At 35.1% G+C, this 25,922-nt stretch overlaps 1 protein-coding gene across 2 annotated transcripts in view; it reads left to right on the top strand.

The window, feature by feature from the left end:
* KITLG (KIT ligand) overlaps positions 1-23,665 on the top strand; it is an 86,361-nt gene extending 62,696 nt beyond the window's left edge. Inside the window, exons 4-10 of one of the 2 annotated variants that reach the window (XM_010363194.2) lie at positions 1,087-1,257; positions 3,449-3,605; positions 4,324-4,407; positions 10,984-11,093; positions 11,744-11,811; positions 12,896-12,972; positions 21,131-23,665. In XM_010363194.2, the coding sequence (XP_010361496.1) occupies positions 1,087-1,257; positions 3,449-3,605; positions 4,324-4,407; positions 10,984-11,093; positions 11,744-11,811; positions 12,896-12,935 (630 nt within the window). In that variant the 3' untranslated portion in view covers positions 12,936-12,972; positions 21,131-23,665. The remainder of the gene's footprint in view (positions 1-1,086; positions 1,258-3,448; positions 3,606-4,323; positions 4,408-10,983; positions 11,094-11,743; positions 11,812-12,895; positions 12,973-21,130) is intronic. The other variant, XM_010363195.2, reaches the window with a different exon arrangement.
* Positions 23,666-25,922: the final 2,257 nt, after the last annotated feature.

Below are 25,922 nucleotides of genomic sequence, written 5' to 3'. Positions count from 1 at the left end.
TTCTATACTTTAGAATAAATAAATGACTTGAGCCAGATGCAGTGACTCATGTCTATAATCCCAGCACTTTGGAATGCTGAAGAGGGAGGATTGCTTGAGGCCAAGAGTTCAAGAGCAGCCTGGGTGACAAAGCAAGACCGCCATTTATATAGAAAATTTAAAAATTAGCCAGATTTGATAGCATGAGCCTTGTAGTGCCAGCTACTTGGGAGGCTGAAGTGGGAAGATCACTTGGGCCCAAGAATTCAATGTTGCAGTGAAACATGAACCATGATTGCACCCCCACACTACAGCCCAGGACTCAGAGAGAGCGCCTGTCTCTGCAAAAAATTAAAGTATAAATAAATAAATAAAAGACTTGACTTTTCCCACAGAGATATTCTGCTGGTAAATAGAGAAATAAAGCTTAGTAGTGTGATTTATTTTGCATGACATCAATTACTCTGAGTATAATATTTTTGTTACAAGTTCTATTAAATTATTTATGCTTTTAATGAGCCAATTCAATGTTAGCTATTCCTAATAATAACAATCTTATTTTTGTCATTGCAGCATTTCAGCAGAGTTCAAAATACATCAGAGTTTCCACTTAAAAGATATTTATAAAAGAAAAAATAACACATTAAAATCATATAAAGTATGCAACTTACAACCTCCTCCTCCTGTTACAAGAGTCCCTCCTCCTATTACAATAGTCCCTCCTCCTCCTGTCACACTAGTCCCTTCTCTTCCTGTTACAATAGCCCCTCTCCTCCTTTTACAACATTTTAAGTAATGTATATTAATTTAAAAAATCTGGCCAGGCACAGTGGTTCATGCCTGTAATCCCAGCACATTGGGAGGCTGAGACGGGTGGATTATTTGAGGGCAGGAGTTTGAGACAGCCTGGCCTACATGTTGAAAGCTCGTCTCTACTAAAAATAAAAAAGTAGCCAGGCGTGGTGGCGGGCACCTGTCATCCGAGCTACTCGAAAGGCTGAGGAAGGAAAATCACTTGAGTGACTAAAATGATAGCTTTGAAGAGTACTCCGAGTTTTATGACACTTATTAAAATAGCTGCTTTGTCTCCTTTTTCATATCTTGCAGCCAAGTCATTGTTGGATAAGCGAGATGGTAGTACAATTGTCAGACAGCTTGACTGATCTTCTGGACAAGTTTTCAAATATTTCTGAAGGCTTGAGTAATTATTCCATCATAGACAAACTTGTGAATATAGTGGATGACCTTGTGGAGTGTGTGAAAGAAAACTCATCTAAGGTAACTTTGTGTTCATTGGGATTATTTTTCATTACTCTTCTCTAAAAACCCATGCTTCTTGGTGCTGTTGGGGAAAATGAGGCACCTTTATGATATTTTGATTGTATAAACTTCAAATTTAAAAATCTTGTTCAGATGAGCAAAGAAAACAAGTATTTGCAGTTATAGTGCAATACTGAAGTGTGCATTCAGACTTAAATATTGTCATCTAATATAAAAATAAAACGTATTTACATTACAATGCAAAATCAGTCCTACCTTTATCTTCATTTTTCATAAGTGAAGTCCTCAAAATCTTCCTGTTAAGTTACAAGTGTTCATTTAAATGGAAAATTGTCTGTAATAGACACATATCCCTGTCCTTTTATCCATCATGTAATCAGCCCATAGGTCACAACAAAGAAATACATTTTGGCTCCCCAGAGTCATTGGATAACTGATCATCCCCAACTTCAGGATATGGGCATGACACATGGAATAGGCAGTGTACTCCAGAAAATAAGAGTGAGATATTGGAGTTTAAATTCTGGCTCTGTCACTAATGAGTTCTGTGAGCATAACTTCTTTGTACCTCAGTGGGGACAATGCCAGAATTCATCTAACAGGGTTGACATTAGGTGATTTGTCATGAGTACTTTAATACCATACTGAGCAAAATAAATATTAATAAAATTTGACATTTTTTCATCACACTATGTCTATAGCAGAATCATGCTTAGGAGACCTGATTTGGTATACAGTTCAAATGGCCAAAGATTAGCTTAGGAGACTTCTATAAGTTTAAATTCAAAGTTTTAAACAGGATTCTGTACCTTAATACCTAAATGCTTTTTTCCTGTGTCCCATCCAAATTCCAGCTACTCTGTAAGACCCAACATCAATCCTATTTGTGCTCTCCAATCTTATAATTCTTACCATACTAATAACCCAATCACTACCTTTAATCTTTCTATTGTTTTATTTTCTAATTTCCAAAGTCAGAATGTAGTGTTAACCACTCTTTCATATTACTACTGCATATAGTGTGCTGACAGCATTCAAAAGAAGTAGAGGTCACAAAAAGAATATATCACACAAGCTGTCACAAAGGAAATAACATATGCATTAGAGCCTTAAAGATAAGTTAGGTAAATGAGTTAGGTCAATGGTGATGTTGGGAGGAACACTGCAAACAACAAAGAATGTGCATTTACTAATCATGACACTTTGGTGGGAACCCAGGAGATTACCGATGATATTTCGCAGTTGTTTTGGAGATTGAGTTAATCTATATAACACACTTAGAATAGTCCATAGTAAGTGACAGATAGTTGTTTATTTCAGTTACCTACTTTTCTTTATAATCCATTATGCATCCCTACAACATAGCTTTGATTTGCTTTGGGGAATTTTATATTAATTTTATATCAATTAATCATACCATTTTTATTATTTTGGGACTTGCTTCTTTCACTCAGCTTTAGGTTTAGAAGATGTATCCACTCTAAAGCGTATAGCTATAGTTAACCTTCTCCTGAACTGAACTCCACTAATTCAATGTATCACTAGTTATTAAGCCACTCTCTTTTGATTGACATAAGTGATACAGATATTGCTGCAAAAAACCTTTTTATGTGTCTGATGGTATATATGTGCAATAGTTTCACTAGGGTATTTACCTGAGAATGGAATTTCTGAGTCACAGGAGGGGCACATGTCTAACTTTACTGGATAATATCAAATGTACCCAGTTACATTATCTCAGCAGTATATAATAGTTCCCTTGCCAATATTTAGTATCATCTGACTTTCTAATTTTTGGATATTAGAGCATGCATTATGGAGAGGTCTCTTTTTTTTCTAAAGACTAGAATTTCTTGTAATGGAGGGGTCTTTTAAAAATAAACCCTCATGTTTTTAATAAGCATCTCTAAAGAAAAATATCCCCAGTTTGTTTTTAAGATTATTATTATTATTGTTATTTGCCATGACATTGTGTTCACTGCCCCAGATTCAACTTGTGATCCCACTGAGATCACTACCCTACATTACCAATTTGGATTACATACATTGAAACAGCCATCTAAAAGTGCTAGTTGTAAGAGTCCAAATACTTTAATCTTTGAAGGACATATTTATAGTCCATTATCTTGACCTGTTAAGTCTAAAGACTATTTGAAAAATGTAATCCTAATTTTTTTTGTTGTCCTAGGATCTAAAAAAATCATTCAAGAGCCCAGAACCCAGGCTCTTTACTCCTGAAGAATTCTTTAGAATTTTTAATAGATCCATTGATGCCTTCAAGGACTTTGTAGTGGCATCTGAAACTAGTGATTGTGTGATTTCTTCGACATTAAGTCCTGAGAAAGGTAAGGCATGTAAGCATTTCCAGTTCAAATGTAAACAACAAACTTAAATCTTCCCTATATAGTAAGAATCTACCTCTGTGTTTACCTGTAGCAAGATAATGTGCATGTATGTCTAATAAAAAAGCAAATATCAATAGCACAGAAGAAACTAATGATTGTAGATTTTTTGGTTTCCAAGCCAAAGGAATATTCATCAATTTCAAATTAGTGAGCTGTTTGTGAGTAAACAATATATGAGATTGCCACTCATACCTTTTCTCATCTAATATTTACCAGTAATTACAATTATATTATTCTGTACCTCCAGTCTACTTAATGTTCCTTCTCAAATTTTTTTCTTAAGGATCTAATTCTGAAGTCACAAATTCTGATCCTCCCCAGTTACTCTGTATTGAGACTCTCTTTTCCCTTTACTGGGTCTCTGTAATACAAACCTGGATTCGTGGCTTTCTTTTTTAATAAGAAATTACCATCAATGTGTCATTATTTGTATTTATTAACATATTTATTCAATAAGTATTTGTTCTACAAGGTGACAGTGGTGAATTTCTTAGTAAAATAGAATAGCAGGACCCAGTATGAAATAAATAAGAGCTGAATACTCTAGATTTGGGAAGCAGACCTGACAAGTAATCTGGTATCACACTTCACCTTTCAGGGACTCTACAAGTCATACAAATCACCATATAACACTGACACATTATTGCTTTCTATTTAGATTCCAGAGTCAGTGTCACAAAACCATTTATGTTACCCCCTGTTGCAGCCAGCTCCCTTAGGAATGACAGCAGTAGCAGTAATAGTAAGTACATATATCTGATTTAATGCATGCATGGCTCCAATTAGCACCTATAGGAGTATTGCATGGGCTTTCAAGGAAACTTCTACGCTTGTTACTATTGATACTGTTCTGTTACTGTTATTCCTTTTACGGCTTTCCTGAGACTTAAGTTTGTAGAGTTGAATTTCCCTAGAGCTGGAGATAATGTTTAGAGAATTAGGCCAATAAATTTTCTGCTAAGGTTATTTTAAATAAGACATAAAATTCATTTTAGAAATATGATTTATGCTTTTTGTTGAGTCATTAAAATATATTCTGTGTGGAATGTGCCTGACAAAAACAGAAGTTTAAAATTGAGTGTATAAATGCTGGTCGTATAGAATTCCAAAGATATTTTCAGTTTTGTGTGTATCAGTATTTACTATTGTGCATTTTGAAATTTGATGATTTTGTTATTTTACTACAGAATTATATGTTTGACAACAATAGACTTATTTTTCTGAAATGTCTGTCCTCTTTGGCCAAGAACCCAGTTTTCTTTTAAAATCCAGGCAAAGGTCATTATAAAGGTTATTGTATTTACTGAATACTCTCTGGCCTCATGGAAGGTGCGGGAAGAAAAAACATCATCTTGTGATCTAAGCTAAAAAGGTCATCTCTTAAGACTTACAAATGGGGCACTGTCATTTGTTCAGGGACTTAGAAGACCTGTCCATGAAACTAAGTAGCAATTTATTACTAATTCATAATAGCTTGTTACAATGCAAAATGTTTTTTTAAAAAAACCTCCAAAATGCAATTTACTTATTTTGGAATTTGTTGCCACCAAAACCTGACCTGCAGCGATTTTCTTTCTAAAAGTGAATATATATTTTACTAATGAAATATTAATTTATTTGATTACAGGATGCTACCCAGGATTCATTGGGGATAGTATATGTTATACATTATTTGCAGGACAGAATCTTCTAAAACCTAAAATTCTAAATTACATATCAGTTCTGAAAGTGTCAAAAAGGGACTACGGCCCTCTTTGTGTGTTAGTCAATTAAGGGCTTTCTTACTAACTATGGATTTTATTAAATTTTCAAAGAAGCAACTCTGTCTTCTTAAATTCTCTGCTTACAGTTCATTGATTTCTAATCTTTATTATTTCCTTCCATTTGCTTTGTGTTTCATTTACTCCGCTTTTTCTAGCCTTTCAAAGTGGAAAAATTAGATCATTGATTTTAAACTATTTTTGCTAATTACAAGCACTTAAATGTATAAATTTTCTTATATACACTGCTTTAGCTGCACCTCACCCATTTTTATGTTGTGATTTTATTATTTTTCTAAATATTTGTTAATTGTTATTTCTTCTTTGATTCACGGATAATATAAAAGTGAGTTGTTTGATGTCAAAAAGTTTGAGGTTTTCCTATGTATCTTGTTGTTACTGGTTTATGAATTTTGTTGTCAGAAAACATACTCTATAATTTTTTTGAAATCTACTGAAACTATTTTGTGTTTATTATTTAACTATTGAATGCAGCACTCAAATTTGGCCAAAATGGTTGACAGTGTTGTTTATATCTTCTCTTCCTTATTAAACATTGTATCTAATTTTTATTTATTATGAAAGGAGAATTGAAAATGTTTACTTTTGTTTATGGATTTGTCTGATTTTCCTTTTGGTTTTGGGTTTTTTGCTTCATATATTTTGAAGCTTTATTATTATGGGCTTATACATTGATTGTTGTTAGATCTTCCCTGTTTAATTGACCTTTTAATCTTACTGAAATATCTCTCTATCTCTGATAGTGCTCTTTGACTTGAAGTGTATTTTATCTGATATTACTAGAGCAAGTCTTTCTTATGCTCACTGTTTTCATGGTATATGTTTGATTTTCCTTTATTTTCAGTCTATTGTCTTTATTTTTAAAGTACATTTCTGGTAGACAACATACACTTGGGTTTCACTATTTTATTTAGTGTGTCTCTGATTGTTAATTAGAGTGTTTCATCCATTTCTATGTAATACATCATCAGTATAGTTGGATTTTAATCCACCATTTTCTTATTTGTTTTTTACCTGTCTCATTTGTGTATTGATCTTTCGTTCCTTATTTCTCACTCTTTTTTTGGGCTACTTAATTTTTTTCTAGTGTTTAATTTTAATTACTGTTGGCTTTTAAACAGTACCCTTTTGCATTATGTTGTGATTATTTGGGGAATTAAAGTATATACTTTAACTTATAATCTTCTACTTAGAGTTACTATTGTAGCACTTGAGAAAAAAATACAAGAACCTCGAAACAGGATAGTTTTACTTACCCATACCCATCTTTTGTGTCATCATTGACATACATTAACATATCTACATCAGTTATAAATTTCACAATACAGTCTACAATACACAATGCAGTTCAATTATTGCTTTGAACTGTCATACGTATTTTAAAGTAAGAGAAGAAGAAATATATTGTCTTTTATATTAACCTGCGTATTTATTTCCTGTACCCTTCATTCCCTCTTGTCAGTCCAAGTTTCCATTTGGTATTAATTTCCTTCAAGCTGAAAAACATTCGTTGGCATCTCTTACAATACAGATCTGCTGGCAGCAAATTCTTTTTTCTTTTTAATTGTAAAAATATGTTTTTTTGTCTTGCATGTAGCAGGTACTTTTTACTAGATATTGAAGTCTGGGTAAACAGGATTTTTTTTTTTCTTTTAGTCTTTTAAAAATATCACTCTATTGTGTTCCTGCAGATACTGTTTCTGGAAAAAAAAAAAAAAAAGTAGCCACCATTTGTCTTATTTTTTCCCTGCATGTACTGGGTTGTTTCTTCCTCTGCCTTCTTTCAAAGTGTTCTCCTTTTAAACTAGAATATGCCTACGAGTGGTTTTCTTTGTATTTATCTTTCTTGAGATTTGTCAAGCTTTTGGATACATAAATTTGTTTTCTCTGAAATTTGGTGAAAAAATAACCATAATTTTTTCAATTTTTTTAATCCATTTTATCTCTTCTCTCTTTCTGAGATACTACTTGCATATATGTTAGCAGTTTGCTAGTGTGTCATAGGTCACAGAAGTTTTATTCATTTATTTATCCTCTTTTCTCTCTGTTCTTCTGAGTAATTTCTACTTGTCTGCTTTCAAGTTCATTGCCCTTTTCTTCTACCATCTCTGATCTGCTGAATTTTTCATCCAGTGAATTATTTTATTTATAAATTTATATTTTGTCTTCTAGAATGTCCAGTTAATTTTTTAATGTATTTTATATTTGTCTGCTGGAATTTTCCATCTGCATACTCATTATGAAAAAAATTCTTTTTAAGCATAATGATCATAGCTGCTCTAAAGTTCTTGTCTCCAAATTTCAACACGTAGGTCATCCCAGAGTTGATGTCTATTGACTTCTTCCTCCCTGATTAGGGGTCACATTTCTTTTTAAATGGTTAGTGATTGTTTAAATGCTGAATATTATGAATTCTATGCTGTTGCATATCTTTCAGATTCTATAGCATTTCTTTAGAGGCTATTGAATTGTGTTTTGGTAAGAGGTTCGAATACTAGCAGATGAGGTTTATCTTTTCTCCCAGCCTTGTTTTTAAACTTTCTTGGGTACAAGCGAAAGTAGCCTTATTCCTAAGGCATAGAATATCTGAGATACCTCTAAAGTACTCAGAAAATCTCTCCAATATTGCTTGTCACAACAACTTTGTCCACCATTGTTCTGTGACTGCTAAGGTCTCTGTTAATATTATAGCTTCCCAAAGGTTTGGTTTTTGTTTTTGTTTTTGTTTTTATTGTTGCTGTTATTTTATTTTTTAGTCAGGTTTTGTGACATCTCTACTGGTGCATATACAGCTTATTATTGGACCAGTAACTTAAGGAGATTCATCTAGAGATTTCTGATGCTCCTTCTTTGCACAGCTCCCTTCTTTGAAATAACCGAGATCTAGAAACCCCAGCCTCATCAGCAGCCCTGAATTTCAATCTTTGACTCCCTACCTTAGTGAGGCCATTGATTCTTGCTTGGACTCTGTCTTCCACACCTCAATCTGAAAGTGCACCCCAGACAGGAGAGCTGAAAGCCAAAAGCCAGGGCAAACATGAGCCTCACATAGTGTGGATTCTCTGTCTCACGAATTACACATTTGTTTTGCTGTTCCTAATTTCTTTCAGAGTTGCCTCATAATTTGTCCAGAATTATAATTACTTAGGTTGGAAAGGCTAGTCTGCTACCATTGTGTTTGGAAGCAAAAGTCTTTCCTACTGATTTTAAAAGATAAACTAAATATAAAATAACTATTTAATCCCGTGCCTCTGAATTAGAGATTACTTTTTAAATTGCAAGATGAATGGACAGCCTTCTTTTTTGTTCATTGTTTCCTTTTTCTTTCTTTTTAAAAAATTTTGAGTCTTGCATTGTCAGCAACTTTTAGCTAGGTGATGTCACTCATGAATATGCCACTTAGATACCTATGCACAAGACAAGATTTTGTGGTGCTCACATTCTAAGAGAAACAGATGGAAATACTCATAGTACAGTACATAATATGTATCATAACAGAATTATGTAAATGTTTTTAGTTGTAGCACAAAGGGAGTAAGACTGTTTTTTGGGAGAAGGGTTAGGGAAATTTGAAGAAAGCATGCTAGTTTTCAGGGATAACTCAAAAGCTGGCCATGTCAGAGGACCAGGGCATATGAAAACTTATTACAGAGATGTGAGTGTGTAAGGAAAAGTCATGGGATAATGGAATAACATACAAACCTACTAGTTATCCAAAGGAAATTACGTTTATAGCATAACAGTAATATCCTTTATGATAAGTAAAGAGAATGTTTAAAAGATGTTTATGTTTGAGATCCTTGCAGACAGTACCTAAATGATAGAGAAAGAAATCCTAACTTTGATATTACCTTATACATCTTCTAGAAATAGTCTTGACTCAACCTTCCTGGACTTATATACCAGTCAAGTTAAACTCTGTTGACTCTTCGGTCAAATGGAAGATCATAATACCTCCTTCACAGAGTTTCTGTGAGTTTTAAGTGAGTTAGTATGTGTGTTCTTGGAGACATACCTGATGTCTTGTAAGAGTTCATCATTAAGTACTAGAATAATGAGATGCAATAAGACTTTGGATCAGTAATTATGTTGAACCTTTAGTGAGCCCCAGATCTGAATCAAGGAAGAATACTCATTTGATTGTTTCATAAACACCAAGATAACCATGTCACAGGTGTGGTGCTCCTAAAAATGCTTACTCTAAAAAGAAGTTCAGCAAAATTATAGCACAATTCTTTGTGTTCTATATGTCTACAGATGTTGGTTATTATTAGTCAAATGAAACAAGTCAGTTCCCAAGATTTCTGGACAGTGGATAGTTTTGGTAATAAGGAGATATAATTAATATGGTAATAACCCAGGAGTTTGGGATTACTCAAATCCTGCCCAGATGAGCTTCCTCTCCACACATATTCTCTGCAGGCTATCTTTGCATAAAATCAAAACTTTGTTGTCAGCTTAAGCTTTGTCCCCAAATACCCTTCATTTGGGCCTTGAGGCATACAATTCAAATCTCATTGATTCCTACTGGATAGCTGCAGTGGAAAGTATTGAAAGTCATTCCCTGGAGGTCTAAGCAAATCTCTTCTGATAAAGTTCTTTTTGTCTACCTGCAAGAGGGACAGTAGTATCCCTGATGGACTGAAGACCTGGTTCTTAAGCCCCACGCATGAACAAGTGAAATAAAAAAAGTGAGGTAACATTGACCTCTATAGGATGTGAAGCTCAGTAATCTATGGGCGCTTCCCCTAACCCTCCCCCGCACTGCCGCCCCACCACCTAGTCTTTGCTGTTTTTCTCCCTCCCTCTCTCCTGCAGGAAGATTGCTGCTGTGTCTTAGTCAGATTCCAGGATTGCATCTTGGCTCATAGTCTTAGGGATGGAACTGTCAACATGGTAGTCACCACACTCTCAGAGAGCAAGTTTGCTTTACTTAGTGAGGTCTCCCACACAGCTTTGTTTGAAGCCCCTTCCTTAGATGCTATCCTTCTGACTGAGAAAGGTTTTATGTAGCGAATTCCAGAACATCTCCCTCTTTAGTAAGCTGCTTTTTTGCTTTTGAGTCTGGTCTTTCCTTTGGTCTGAGTGGTGAATTTCAAGACTTAGGTTTGGTCTTTGTATAGAACAGGAAGAACATGGTGTTTGGCTGCCTTGATTCTGGGACATCTGGCTGACCCAACGTAGCCAAACACCAAGATAAAGGCATGAGAGATAGATTTGTTTGATAGTGTAAGTCATCCCCCCCCCCCCGCAGAAATACATTAAGTCTGTGTTCCATATGTGTCAGAATTACCCAAGCCAGATTTCTTTCTGTCTCTGTGATTTCTTTCTTTTTTAATGCATTCATCTTTTGGAGATTACATGGACTTATATTGCCTTGCAAAAGCAATATTCAGCAGAAAAATCAATCTTTTGAATACTTTAAACAGATATAGGTCCAGAATGTGTTACAGAAACAGTTAAAAACAACCACAGCATAAGAGCAAAACTTCTAGGATGGATATGCTGTATTCATCACTGTGTTCTTTAAATTATAGGGAAGGCCAAAAATCCCCCTGGAGACTCCAGCCTACACTGGGCAGCCATGGCATTGCCAGCATTCTTTTCTCTTATAATTGGCTTTGCTTTTGGAGCCTTATACTGGAAGGTAAGTGTTGCCATTCCTTTTTTTTTAATATGCTATGTTTACATAAATTATTAATCTTTTTTTCTCAAAAAATGATCCATTACGAAAACAGTGAATTCCACCTTAGTTTATAATCTAAACAAAATTTAAATTTTAGAAAGTTTCCCATTTCTTATTACATCTGGCGACAATCCCTCTAGCTGATTATTCACACTTAAGAATTAGGAACTAGTGTTAATAGCCTGAACTAAATATGAAAAGGAAGATCTGCCAAAAATCATATGATATACTTAAAAGATAAATAGAAATGTCATTTGTATTATCTGCTATTTTTGGATTTCTACTCTTTTGTTCTCTTCTTATTGAAGCCTGTCTAAAATTTTAAAATGTGCAAAAATCATTGTGATTCAGCTTCTTGAAATGTCTTTTGAATTTGATTAAATGTCAACTTCTTTATTACTCTTTATCCCCCAACATCCTAAAAATGTTGAGTTGATGGTACCATGCAACTCTCGTAATTTTTTATTACAAAAACATTTTGCGTGCTACATGCTGAAAAAAACTGTTATTGGAGTTATTGACATAAAAGATAAAAGTGGAATCCACTTACCTCTTAAATGTTAGACCATTCATTGATCGTTTTATAGCATGTGTGTTTCTTCTTTTTCCAGAAGAGACAGCCAAGTCTTACAAGGGCAGTTGAAAATATACAAATTAATGAAGAGGATAATGAGATAAGGTATTTTGTTTTGCTAAATGTGTGCCTAATCAAGCATGGCATTGCCATTTCACACACTGTGTACATGCCCATAATGTCTTTAAGAAGTCCTTCATTCATCATAGTAGATCCTAACCAGTGAGTCCCAACTCTTTATCCATGTTTCTGATGTCTCACTCTCTCTTCAATGCTGCATCTCCATTTACCTGTAGAATACCTTCACATAATTGTTTTCATGACCCTTCTTAGGGTTTATAAAGGGGTTACCTCTGCTTTCTTATTTAAGTAAGGCAGCAGAATCTTCTCAGACTCCTAGTTGTGGAGCTCTGGAGGCATATTTGCTCATGTTCTTTCTTTTCCACACTTTTATCAAAACATACTGATTCAGTTCTCAGAGCCTCTTCCTAAGCTTAGTTCTTCTTTTGGTAGGAAGCATTATCATCATTGACATCTTTATGATCTCATGAGTTGCTGCCTCTGGTCTTTTCTTTAGCCCTTCTAAACTCAACCTTTAGTCACACTCTTCTGTAAAAACTGTTTCATAGTGTGACTTCTTATTCGAAATACGTTCAGTGATTTTCTCTTGTATATTTAATATATCTTTTATTTTACTCTGGCTTTCAGAGCCCTTAACTTTTGTCAGCATGCTCTTTGTTTTCTGTAAAGCCAAATGCAAAATTTGCTGTAAGATGACTTTCCATTCACTGTAGCTGGCTCTTGTTACTCTTTCACCTTACCCTATACTGCCCAGTGCTCATATGTTTCCTTACCTTTGATTATAATTTTCATTTGGTGTGTTGCTTTCTCTCATGTCATGCCTATTTGTATACACAGACACATATGAAATGTATATAGGCATGTTTGGTGTGTATATACGCATATACAGAGAAAGAAATGTTTTAACTACTTTGAAAGACTACCTTAAGACAAATGAAGTCTTCCCTCTTTCCTATAGTAATAAGAAGGTAAGCTCCCCATTAAATTTTGCAATCTTCTGCTACTGTATTGACAGAAAAGCTGCCTTTTACAATGCCCAGGTCATGGTGTACCTCAGAATCTCTGACTAAGAGCAAATAAGCATGTTTTTGTTTGTTTTGTTTTTCAGTATGTTGCAAGAGAAAGAGAGAGAGTTTCAAGAAGTGTAATTGTGACTTGTATCAACACTGTTACTTTCGTATATTGGTAAGATTTTTTACTTTCCTTTTTTTTTTTCTTTTTTTTTATATTCTTTAAGTTCTAGGGTACATGTGCACAAAGTGCAGGTTTGTTACATATGTATACATGTGCCATGTTGGTGTGCTACACCCATTAACTCGTCATTTACATTAGGTATATATCCTAATGCTATCCCACCCCCCACCCCCACCCCATGACAGGCCCCAGGGTATGATGTTCCCCGCCCTGTGTCCAAGTGTTCTTATTGTTCAATTCCCACCTATGAGTGAGAACATGCGATGTTTGGTTTTCTGTCCTTGAGATAGTTTGCTCAGAATGATGGTTTCCAGCTTCATCCATGTTGCTATAAAGGACATGAACTCATCCTTTTTTGCAGCTGCATAATATTCCATGGTGTATATGTGCCACATTTTCTTTAACCAGTGTATTATTGATGGACCTTTGGGTTGGTTCCAAGTCTTTGCTATTGTTAATAGTGCCACAGTAAACATATGTGTGCATGTGTCTTTATAGCAGCATGATTTATAATCCTTTGGGTATATACCCAGAAATGGAATGGCTGGGTCAAATGGTATTTCTAGTTCTAGATCCTTGAGGAATCACCACACTGTCTCTCACAATGGTTGAACTAGTTTACAGTCCCACCAACAGTGTGGAAGTGTTCCTATTTCTCCACATCCTCTCTAGCACCTATTGTTTCCTGACTTTTAATGATCACCATTCTAACTGGTGTGAGATGGTATCTCATTGTGGTTTTGATTTGCATTTCTCTGATGGCCAGTGATGATGAGCATTTTTTCATGTGCCTGTTGGTTGCATAAATATTTTCTTTTGAGAAGTGTCTGTTCATATCCTTTACCCATTTTTTGACGGGATTGTTTGATTTTTTTCTTGTAAATTTGTTTAAATCCTTTGTAGATTCTGGATATTAACCCTTTGTCAGATGGGTAGATTGTAAAAATTTTAATTCAAGCTGAAGTATTTAGCAAGAACTATAAAGCATATGAGATGCCGAAATTTATAAACAAACTTCATTAGTAAGTGGTCTATCAAGCAGATGTCAGTATGTTGGCTGAAGTTGTTACATAATTGAAATGTGCATATCTAATTCATTGTGTATTCGCCAGTTTTGAAAGGTAAGCAGTGTTTGTCCTGACTAGTGGATTCATCTTGTATGGGAGATGCACAAAAAATTAACAGTTGTATGTTTACTTGGACTGTTTTTGAGGCCAGAAAATTAATTAGACAAGGGGAATATAGCAAATTAGGACTGAAATTAAGTATAACTAATAGAATAAAAATATATGGAATCAATTTTATTTAGGTGTGACCACCATAACATGATGGTATCCCATGTGTTAGACGCTGAAACAAGAGAAAACCAGAATGTTTCCCTGCCATTTTAAGGAATAAGAGAAAACATCCAAATATCTTACAGTCAGGAGAGTAAGATTTTCAAAGTCAATTGCCACCTTCCACATGACTAGTAATAATTATGCATCATAATAGTTCAGAGCCCAGGATACACTGAGCATAAACACATGGCAGACACGTGCTGTGATTGTATGGGTCTGCAGAAGGATTGTGGGAGAAAGGAGAGTAAGATGTGACTAGAAGTTACTGGTGATCATTATCTCCTGTCCTGTCTACTTTCTCTGCTCCCTTGCTGCAGATACTGTTGCGGGAAGACCCACAGCTGCATTAACTTAATCAGCATTGATTCATGCTGTCCCTCACTTTTGCTTCTGCTAATTGGCTGTTATTTTTGTTACTGTCATGGAATCCTGAGTGCATTTACCACAGTGGCATGCAAATATTCTCTTCTCTTTCTAATTCCTCGTTTCTTCTGTGCATTCCCTCATTGTCAAAGGATTATTTACTCTCCTCTTTATTACCTAGAATAGTCTGTAGTGAGTTCCTTCTTTACCCTGCAAGTAACTGCCCTTCCAGCTTTAACCCCTGTCCCAGCTTCAGAGATTTATCTCTAGGCTGAATCTTCTTCAGTGGAGCTGAGTCATAAAGTATCTGGCCTCCTGTATGAGCTTACTTTTATGGTTATACAACAACATTTTTTTAACAACTCAAGATGACATGATATAATTATGTTGCACATTTTTCTAACACTGTAATACTTTATTCTACACACACTTTTACCTTCAATCATACTCTTGATTAACATGTCCATACCATGAATAGCACCCTCTGTTTTCTGCTGCCCATTCCCACTTCTTTCTAGGCTCATTCTTCCTGTCAAATAATGTAAATGGATAGACCCTTTGCTTAACACTTTTTATTTTCTGGAGCAACATTTCCCAAGCTGAAATGATGATTTTTCCTAGAAATTCATTTTTTTGCCTTTGAACCATAAGATGAGACTCACTGTTTTCTTTTTGTTTTTTTCTTTCCTTTTCTTCTTCTTCTTGACAGCCATTTCAGTTCTCTCAAGCAGCATTCACAAACCACACATTAAATGGTTAATTGAGTCTTAAATGCTCAAGTAATGTCCTCTGTTGTTTGATTTGGGATTGCATTGCTGGGATCCTGTTTTGGCACACAGGTCTTTAATCATGTGGTTTTAATTATGACATTTGTCCCATGACATTTGGGAGTGGATTAGGATACGGAAACCCAGGCCACTTGTTTAGGAGGAAAAAAGATGGTATTTTAAAGCAACCATAGTCAAACAACTTATGAATGTTTGAATACTCAGTTAACATTCCAAGATAAGAGCTGGGTCTTTCAGTTTCTTGCTGTACCCTCAACACCTAACATGCTACCTGTGCACTGTTGGCTCTCTATAAATGTTTGTTGAGTGAGAGACTGAGTGAGTGATTCAGCCCTAAATGAAAGTTTAAACAAATGGCAAAGAAGATTGCTCTTCTGAAGTAGGGTTTGTTTTTATCTTTTGTGTGAATGTGTGTATTTAATTTATTGGCTTGGATTAATGAGACAGCAAGGTATGTATATGAAGAGGGAATATAATCACATAGGAAATTAATAAATTATTTTTCTTAAGGTATGAATTATTACTCATGTATAAAATGAATCACATTAGCTAGGTTAAAGAAGCCAGAAATATCCAGAAAAAAAAAAAAAAAAACCAGCTCACTTATTGAGTAGTCAATGGGAAATAGATCACAGAATGAATGAAAACATGACTCATTCTCCTTCATAAAGTGCCTTACTCATCATCTCTGCAAAGCTCTGCCAAGGCTCGGGTCACATACTACCACCTACAAAAAGCTGACTTCCCAAATGAAAATAATCTCTATTTGTGGCCCTCTAAATAGATTTCATATGACCCTTGGTAGGACATCACAGTCACTTAAATGAACATTTTGTGCCCTTTTCAAAACCATAAGCTCTTAGGGGGCAGGATTTCTTTTTTCTTCATTTAATTTTGGAGCCCCACTAAACAATGTCACTTATACTGTGCACATATAAATGATGAATAACTATTTGTTGAATAAATTAATGGAAAGATGAATGAATATCTCAGAATTACAATAACATGAGAATAAAACATATGAAGATAAAAACAGAAATAAACTTGTATGTGTGTATGAGTACATAAGAATTCAAATGCTGAGAGAAAAGTAGGGAAAGAGGGAGAAAAGGGCCAGTTCATCATCAAGAATCTGAAAACCCCAAAGTAAAAATCAGTGTATATCATTTGTAATCATCTATTGACCACCCATTATATGAAGTAAACCCTTACATTTGGCCTCATACTAACAGAGATGGGAAACCCTCCAAGGAACTCTTAAGTCTAGTTCCTACATAGGTGTGTAGTAGAGGGAAAGTCTGGGCCTAGATAGGTGTGTAGTAGAGGGAAAGTCTGGGAGACCAAACTATGATGTGGTAGGAGAGAAAATCTTCTAAAAAATAAGAGTAACTGTAGTAAAAAATACCAAGATAGAAATAAAATGTGGAGTTGCAATTATACATTTAAAAATAGATATAATTTGGATTATAATCATTTTCTTGGTTAGCAAGGAAGGGGAAAATACAAGGAGTGACTCAGGTTTATGGCAAGGATTTCTCCCTGAAATGGAAGTTTCACCAACTGAAACAAATTAAATCAAGACAAATATTGGAACACTAGAATAGAGAACATATGGGCTAGTTCTCTGAAAGAAATAACCTATAATTGGGAAATGAAAAGAAGGAGGGTTTAATATCTTAAATACAAGGAACAAACATGGAAGGAATGTATTGAACTAGAAAAAACAACAAAAAAAGTTGCACCTAGGAAAAAATATGCCAGGAGTGGTGGCTCATGCCTGTTATCGCAGTACCTCGGGGGGCTGAGGTGGGAGGATCACTTGAGTCCAGGAGTTTGAGACTAGCCTGGGTAACATAGGGAGACCCCATCTCTACAAATAATTTAAAAATTGGGTGGGCATGGTGGTGTGCACCTGTGGTCTCAGCTACTCAGGAGGTTGAGGCAGGAGGATTGCCTAAGCCCGAGAGGTTAAGGCTATAGTAAGCCATGATCAAATCACAGCATTCCAACCTGGATGATGGAGTAAGGCCTGGTCTCAAAATATAAAAATAAAAAATTAACTGAAGTTGTGTTTATTTGACACCATGCATGAGAATAGCTATGTGAAAAGTGAAAAATTTACTTGGTCACATAGCTTATGCCAAGTATCCATAGCAGCATCCTACAAAAACCTTTCTCATATTGGGTTGTGTATAGCAAAGATTAAGATAAATAAATAAAACAGATACATTATATTAAAAGCTTTATTTAGGTTAATACATTACAGGAAACTTTTGCTCTTTACTCTTCCCACAAATGTGATTCCAACAAACTCTAGTAGGTGCATTGATGGATGCAAAGCTTAATATAACTTCATTGTGTCCTCAGATTGTTTATAGCCTACAAAAGGAAATCAGACATATACATAATAACCAATTTTTAAAAGTGAACTAAAAGTTTACAAAGTTACTTTGATCAAAGTCCAGGCCTCTGCATATGGTCCTACAAGTTGTGAATTCAACACAGTTCCAGATACTGGCATGGATGACATCTTAGAATTAGGCACACCCAAATACAATTACCTGTTTTTGAAAGGAGAGAGAAATCACTAACAATAGGAGAAAAGCTTCACTTTGTAAGTGATGGAGGTAGCATCTGTACAGAGCACACGGCATAAACTAAGTCAGGAAAGTCCCAAAGTAAAAAACTATGTTCAAGGGTCAGTTTGGACAGTTGGATTTCAGTGGAAGTCACATATAAAGAGTTAACATGCTGAGAAGAAAGGGTGAGCATCAGTTTGAGAAAGGGTTTGAATTCCAGGAATGGAGCTTAAAATATAAGCTTGTGTCACATAGGGAGCTATTGGGATAAAATGCTGTAAGAAAGATGTGGGTGACAATCAAAGCAGAAGTGTGGGAAAACGAATTCGTTGTTGGTATGGCAAGATGTATGGGAATGGTTAACTAGAGAAATGGAGTCCACTTACCAGGCCAGTCTTCAAATAAGATGTGAGAGAGAATGACAACAGAATTAGCATCAGGGCCAGGAAATGAGAAAGCATAGACCATTTGAAGACATTGCAGTAAAAGAATCAACAAATCCTAGTTACTAATGAGATGTGAGACTTGTCATCACAGGTAGACTATGGGACTTACCAGAGTGTGGTGGCATTAACAGGAAATGTGAAATCAGCAGAAGAAGCTGTTGGTAAATATTATTGAAACTGATCAGTGGCCAAATATGTTAGACTGGAACTTCAGATAACAGTCAGGCCTGGAAAGAATAGATTTGCAATTTGAGAGTTATCTGCAAAGAATCTTATTTGAGACCTTGAAAGAAAAATGGCTTCGTCACAGAAATGGCCCAGTGTGGTTAATAGTAAATAGCATGGGTTTGATTGTGGAGAGGTTTACCAAAGAAATACAAACAAAATTTCCTGTATATCTGAGCTAAGGCGGAAGAAAATAAATCTTAGAATTGGAATAAAGGACAATTTCAAGTCAAGCTTGGAAATTTAGGCCTCAAGGTTTGGGAATGGTTGGTTACCAAATGGCAAGATCTGTGATTCTTTGCCAGATGTTTCCTAAGACTTTTCCAACGCTTTGGAAGTTTGGTTTCTGTAGATAGATTGTAAAGCAGATGATTAGAAGGGATTAGACTTGCGTTTAAGCCTTGACGCTTTGGTGTATAATACTAGATGAGTTTAAATCAGTTAACCAGTTCATGTCTTTTAAACTTTGGTTTTTCATGTGTAATGAGGGTTAATGGTAAATTTACTCTTCTTATTTCACAAGGGTTCTTGCAAGACCCAGGTTATCATTATAAAAATTGTAGTTTTGTTCTTTGGGAAAACAGGTGTCAGTCTTTAAGTTTATTTTCTTTGCTAAGTGACCCAGGGACAAAATCAAAAATAGATTTCCAATCTTCTCTACATATAATTATCTTGCTCTCGCTCTTTTTTTTTTTTTTTTTTTGAGAGAGAGTCTTGCTCTGTAGCCCAGGCTGGAGTGCAGTGCAGTGGTAGTGGTGTGATCTCAGCTCACTGCAACCTCCGCCTCCTGGGTTGAAGGGGTTTTGTGCCTCAGCCCCTGTGTAGCTGGAACTACAGGTGTGTACTATCACACCCAGCTAATTTTTGTATTTTTAGTAGAGACAGGGTTTCACCATGTTGGCTAGGCTGGGCTCAAACTCCTGACTTCAGGTGATCCGCCTACCTCAGCCTCCCAAAGTGCTGGGATTACAGGCGTGAGCCACCATGCCCGTCCTACATTTAATTCTCTACATTCAGCTTTGTGTTTCAAATTATTTATACCTTTAAAAAATACATTCTTTTGCTTTTTGTGGTTCCCTTTTGCTTTCTAACCATGCTTTTAAAATATTTTCTATATATTTTGGATTTCTGAAGTTTTATCTTAGTATCTATTAATTTTTGTTCTAGATTTAATTCTGATTTCCTAAATACAGGTTGTCTAGCTTCTAGAGTTCTCTGTTTGTTAAATTGTATAAGACAGTTTTTAATATATTACATTTAGAGAAACTGGGAAAATATTGCAATTCTTATTACACTATGGAATTTTATGGCTAATCTGTGTAATGATCTCAATACTTTAAAAACAGTGATCTGTGATGCTGGGTTGATAAACAAGGACAAAAGTAGTGAAAGAGATTAAGCAAAGAAGATGAGAAATGCAAAACACGTTTATTTAGAGATTGTGATTGAAGATGGGATGATACCATCTATATATATTTTTTTTAAGTAGAGAAGAAATTCAAATACTTTACTGGAAAGTTGAAACATCTGAAAGCTAGTAGATTAACACAAGTACTGAAGAACTAAAACAAAATATGGCTTTCATGCTTCAACAAGTACAATAAGCTACACCGAGGCCAAATGAACCTTCCACAGAGGCTTTGTTGGGATGTGGTGCCAAGATTTCAGTCTTTCTTTTTTTGGCTGGAAGTATTGGATGAAGTCTTTCTGCTGCTATTTCCTCAGCTGGGAGAAATGATTGCTAGAACCTAACTAGATAAGTCAAGATACTAGAGTGGCTCAGTGGCCATGTGAGGCTATTACTTGTTGGTGGCCACTGACCAGCTTCTCCACCTGTCCTAGGGATCTCTTTCATGCTACTCCATCTATCTCCACTTCTCTGGTCTCCACTCTCCAGACACTTCTTTGTTCATGAATCCTTCTCCCTTCACCCCCATCTACTACCTTTTATAGTCTTGCTAGAGAAATTCAAAGCTAACTAGGTTGATAATTGTATTATCACAAACTGAGATCATTGGTAGAATGTCAGGAGGTATGAAAGTTACAGAGTGAAATATTTATTGAGAATCTGTTAAGTGCCAGGCATTGTTATAAGAGTGGAAGTACAGCGGTAAAAGAGATAGAGAAGCTCCCTGCCCTCATGGAGCTTATATTTTAATGGGAGGACATAGATAATAAACAATAAGTAAGATTGCTTCATATAATGTGTTACCGGGGAGATCATAGAAAATGACTGATCACTGCATCTAAGAAAATATTTATCAAGTTCTTTTATGCTATGTAAGTGAAGCATACATTGTAAATCTGTTACTCATTCTGTGGTCATATATGATTTCAGCTACTGAGATTTTTAAAAAGGCAGAAGGCAGATACATCATAATCTCTCTTTTTGTTTCCTTCCTTTCTAGGCTGGTAACAGTTCATGTTTGCTTCATAAATGAAGCAGCTTTAAACAAATTCATATTCTGTCTGGAGTGACAGACCACATCTTTTTCTGTTCTTGCTACCCATGACTTTATATGGATGATTCAGAAATTGGAACAGAATGTTTTACTGTGAAACTGGCACTGAATTAATCATCTATAAAGAAGAACTTGCATGGAGCAGGACTCTATTTTAAGGACCTGCAGGACTTGGGTCTCATTTAGAACTTGCAGCTGATGTTGGAAGAGAAAGCACGTGTCTCAGACTGCATGCACCATTTGCATGGCTCCAGAAATGTCTGCTGACAAAACACCTAGCTTTATTCTTCAGATACAAACTGCAGCCTGTAGTTATCCTGGTCTTCGCAAGTAGATTTTAGCTTGGATAGTAGGGGTAACAATTTTTCTCAAAGGGATCTAGAAAAAAATGTTTAAAACTCAGTAGTGTCAGCCACTGTACAGTGTAGAAAGCAGTGGGAACTGTGATTGGAGTTGGCAGCATGTCAGCTTTATAGTTACTGATTAGTGATATGGGTCTGATTTTGATCTCTTCCTGATGTAAACCATGCTCACGCATATCCCACTAAACAAATGCGAATGGTTGCCTGGTTCCATTTATGCAAGGGAGCCAGTACTGAATTATGCCTTGGCAGAGGGGAGACTCTCCAAAAGAGTCATCGCAGAAAGAAGTTGAGAACACCGAACATCAGAACAGTCTGCTGAGGAGGACATCGGCATCCTGGGAAAGTCTGCCTTTTCCCTTGACCACTATGGGGTGTATAAATTGTGTTTGCAAAATATGTTATGATGTGTTTATACTCTAAAACTATTACAGAGCTATGTAAAGGGACTTAGGAGAAAATGCTGAATGTAAGATGGTCCCATTTCAATTTCCACCATGGGAGAGAATAAAAATAAATTATGACATTTAGTATCTAACATTAGAAAACCAAGCCCACGTGCTAATATGGGTGTTGAAAACTAGGTTACTTGGAATGCAAGGAATGAGGAAACTTTAGTTATTTATAGTATAATCACCATTATCAGTTTAAAGGATCCATTTATTTAAAATCAGACACTCTATATTCATTAAGCTTTTTGAATTAAAAATACAAAGAAAGCTTTATGTAGTTATGCATGTCAGTTTGCTATTTAAAATGTGTGACAGTGTTTGTCATATTAAGAGTGAATTTGGCAGGAATTCCCAAGATGGACATTGTGCTTTTAAACTAGAACTTATAAGACATTATGTGAATATCCCTTGCCAGTTTTTTTAATATTCAAGAAAACGTCCGAGTAAAGTCAAAGAATGATTTCTTATGGTTTATTTTGATGAAAGTTCTTTTAACATGTCTTGAATGTACACATAAAGGAATCCAAAGCTTTCCATTCTAACTTAATCTTTGTGATAACATTATTGCCATGTTCTACAACCATAAGATGACAGTTTTCAGTGTAGTGACATACAAGGGCATGAAAACTAACTGCTAGCTTTCCTTTCATTTCAAAAGTCCAAGAATTTCTAGTATATTTAGATTTTAGCTTCTGGTCAAAGCTAATCCAGATGCAACTCCAGTAAGTGGCCTTTGCTCTTTTTTGTACCAAAGAGCCCAGATGATTCTTACAGTCCCTTTCTTCTCTAATATGCTGTGGTTCCTTAAATATGAGTAATTTCTCTAAGATGTAACCCAGGTGCTTTGAGAAGCTGCATTAAGGTGTTCAGGCCCTCAGATATCCCATGGTACACTTGATTAGTAATAAAACCAGAGATCAACTTAATTGCTGATAGGTCCTGTCTCGGTGTGTGGCATTGATTGTTTTCAGGAAAATAGAGATTAATATGAGTTATGTGTATAGGTCGTGTATAGATTGAGAAGATAGATACGTCTCAATCTAGTAGTTTGATTTATTTAACCAGTGGTTTCAGTTTGCTTCAGCATATGAAAATGCTGCTTAATGTGCTTAAGAGTATAATAAATGTACTTTTGTCCTCAAACCTAGTAGCTGGATTTTAACACTCATGGACTTGGTCTTAATCAATGGAATTAAATAAACAAATTCAATAAGTTATTAAATCTGACATGGTAGGAGAGGGGAGATGTGTCCTGCTTATTAAATGTATTGGTCCATTGAAAGTTACATGGATTGCCAACTTTTAAAACACTGAAGTTGAATAAAATGCATGAACAATAGAAAAATGCTGAACGTTATTTTGGATGCTAGCTGCTTGGACATTAACTGTGTCATTTCTGCTTTGAGATAAAAATATGTATTTATCTTTGCTTATTTTATCCCAGATGTGTTCTGAATATCCTTCTTCATAAATCATGAAAAACTCACTGCTGACATAAGTAAACCATGAAATCGCCTTTTCAGTTGGTGCCATGTATCTGATAGTTCCATCTATCATCCAACGTTTCAAAATTACCTTTTAAAATGATCTCAGAAGTCTGGGGCCGGGCGCGGTGGCTCAAGCCTGTAATCCCAGCACTTTGGGAGGCCGAGACGGGCGGATCACGAGGTCAGGAGATCGAGACCATCCTGGCTAATACGGTGAAACCCTGTCTCTACTTAAAAATACAAAATACTAGCCGGGCGACGAGGCGGGCACCTGTAGTCCCAGCTACTCGGGAGGCTGAGGCAGGAGAATGGCGTAAACCTGGGAGGCGGAGCTTGCAGTGAGCTGAGATCCGGCCACTGCACTCCAGCCTGGGTGGCAGAGCAAGACTCCGTCTCAAAAAAAAAAAAAAGAAAAATGATCTCAGAAGTCTGCAGATTCTCTACGATACTGAAAGCTTCGCACTTCTTTGGTAGAAATCAAGTCTATTTAAAAAACGGCTTTATGATAAATGGTGCCTCCTGAGTGATAATGAAGTGTTGCTGGATATTGTGTTGTAATTTAATGCGCTTACCACACTGCCATCTTTTAATGAGTAAGAGACAAATTGATTTTTCTTCAATACAATAATAGAACAAGTAGCCTATTCTCTTAAAAAGTATGTGAAAAAAATGAAAATTATGAAAAATTTATGCATACCTAATGAATTTTTGGTTTTAGTAAGAAATAAATGCATTTCATTGAACTTTAAAGTATTTTGGAGAAACTTTGGGTCCAGTTTTGCTACTCTAATTCAACTGAAGTTATAAATAAAGAGAAAAATTCATTCAGAAATCATGGATATTTAAAAATGTTTTACTGCAGCCAAGTTTTCATTTCAAAATGTAATTCCAGTTTGGAGCTTTTAGGCATTTTGTATATTTAAAAAAATATATTCTTCAAAAATGCATTTTGGTCTGGTGGAATGGATGTTGCAAAAGATCATCCAGAGCCTCCAGTGTGTCATTAACTGATATGGTAAATCACCTCTCCTCTTTGGATCTCAATTTTTTATTTATCTATATGGTAAACTCAGAGATCACTCCTTAGGGGTGAGTCCTATTGCAATACGACTGACAAAGAAGATAAAATAGCATTGAAACTAACCCATAGAAAATATCCAATTATGGACTCTGTGAATAAGTATCTTGACCATAAAAAGTCATTGCTGTTCTTGTTTCTAATGTAAATAGTGTCCATTAGTAAAAGTGAAATTCAGTCTCAAGTAGGGTGAATTGGATCACCATTTACACAAGAGATGGCTTTTTCCTTTGCTTAAATAAACATTTTGGATCACCTCCAAAGAATGAAAACCAGTAGTACATTTTAGTCATATTAGTCAGGATCAGAAACTGTAAGATGTGTGTAACATTTGGAAATGCACCAAAGTGAGCATTTAAATCTTCTCATTTTATTGAAAACTAAGAGCAGAAAATGTAAAATGCTCATAAAGTTTTTGAATGCCAAAAGATATTTTAGAACCAATTTATAAAGGGGTAATTCATTAATTACACTTTAAAACTGGAAAGTGGGATAAGAATTCTAAAGTAAACCAGCTTATCTTTGAAACAACATTATTTTGAAATTGGCTTTAAAATAAAACTATTCAGATTGAAATTCTAATTAGTTCATTTGTGGAATTAGATCACACAATTCATAGTGTTGCTGCTTTCCATTAACTAGTCTTGAAATGCCTTTGTTTGTAAAAATAAAATAATGGTACTTTCATTTTATAACAAGGTGTTTTTTTAAAGAAGTAATCCATGCTAAAGTGGATATTCGTGATCCTGAAATGTTTACTAAGCATTGTAAATTTATTTATAACTGCCATCTCCAACTACATCCTTATGATGTTTTTAACAATAAAATTAAAACAATTGTTTAAACTAAAAACCACACCGTTTTCCAGTACTTGATCTCTGAGCTACAAGACTCACTAAATATAATTTTCCAATCAAAATATTCTATTCTCCTATATTCTAAGGATTAATATGTGAATTATAGTGTCCACTTGCCACCATTTTTTTAATCAATGGACTTGAAAAATATTAATTTAGATGGATGCACAGATATACCCTTAGTTCAGTCATAGATTGGAGTTTGCATATAATAATGTAAATGTATGTCAACACTATTCTAAATAGTTTTATTATGACTGAAATTTAATTAAATAAAAAAGGTTGTAAAATGTGATGTGTATGTGTATATACTGTATGTGTACTTTTTAAAATAGGTGTATGTCCCAACCCTTTTTTATACAGGTTTGAATTTAAATTTACATTATATATACATATACTTTATTGTTCTAAATAAAGAATTTTATGCACTCTCATAAATTTGCCCTGTCATTTTATATCTTAAGTTTATCACGTATGTTTACAACATGGTTGAGCATTTATT

The sequence above is a fragment of the Rhinopithecus roxellana genome, chromosome 10, assembly GCF_007565055.1.
Source record: "Rhinopithecus roxellana isolate Shanxi Qingling chromosome 10, ASM756505v1, whole genome shotgun sequence".
In the NCBI taxonomy this organism is placed as follows: Eukaryota; Metazoa; Chordata; class Mammalia; order Primates; family Cercopithecidae; genus Rhinopithecus; species Rhinopithecus roxellana.
Note: the sequence above shows the minus strand (reverse complement) of the source record. Positions and strands in the feature narration are given on the sequence as shown.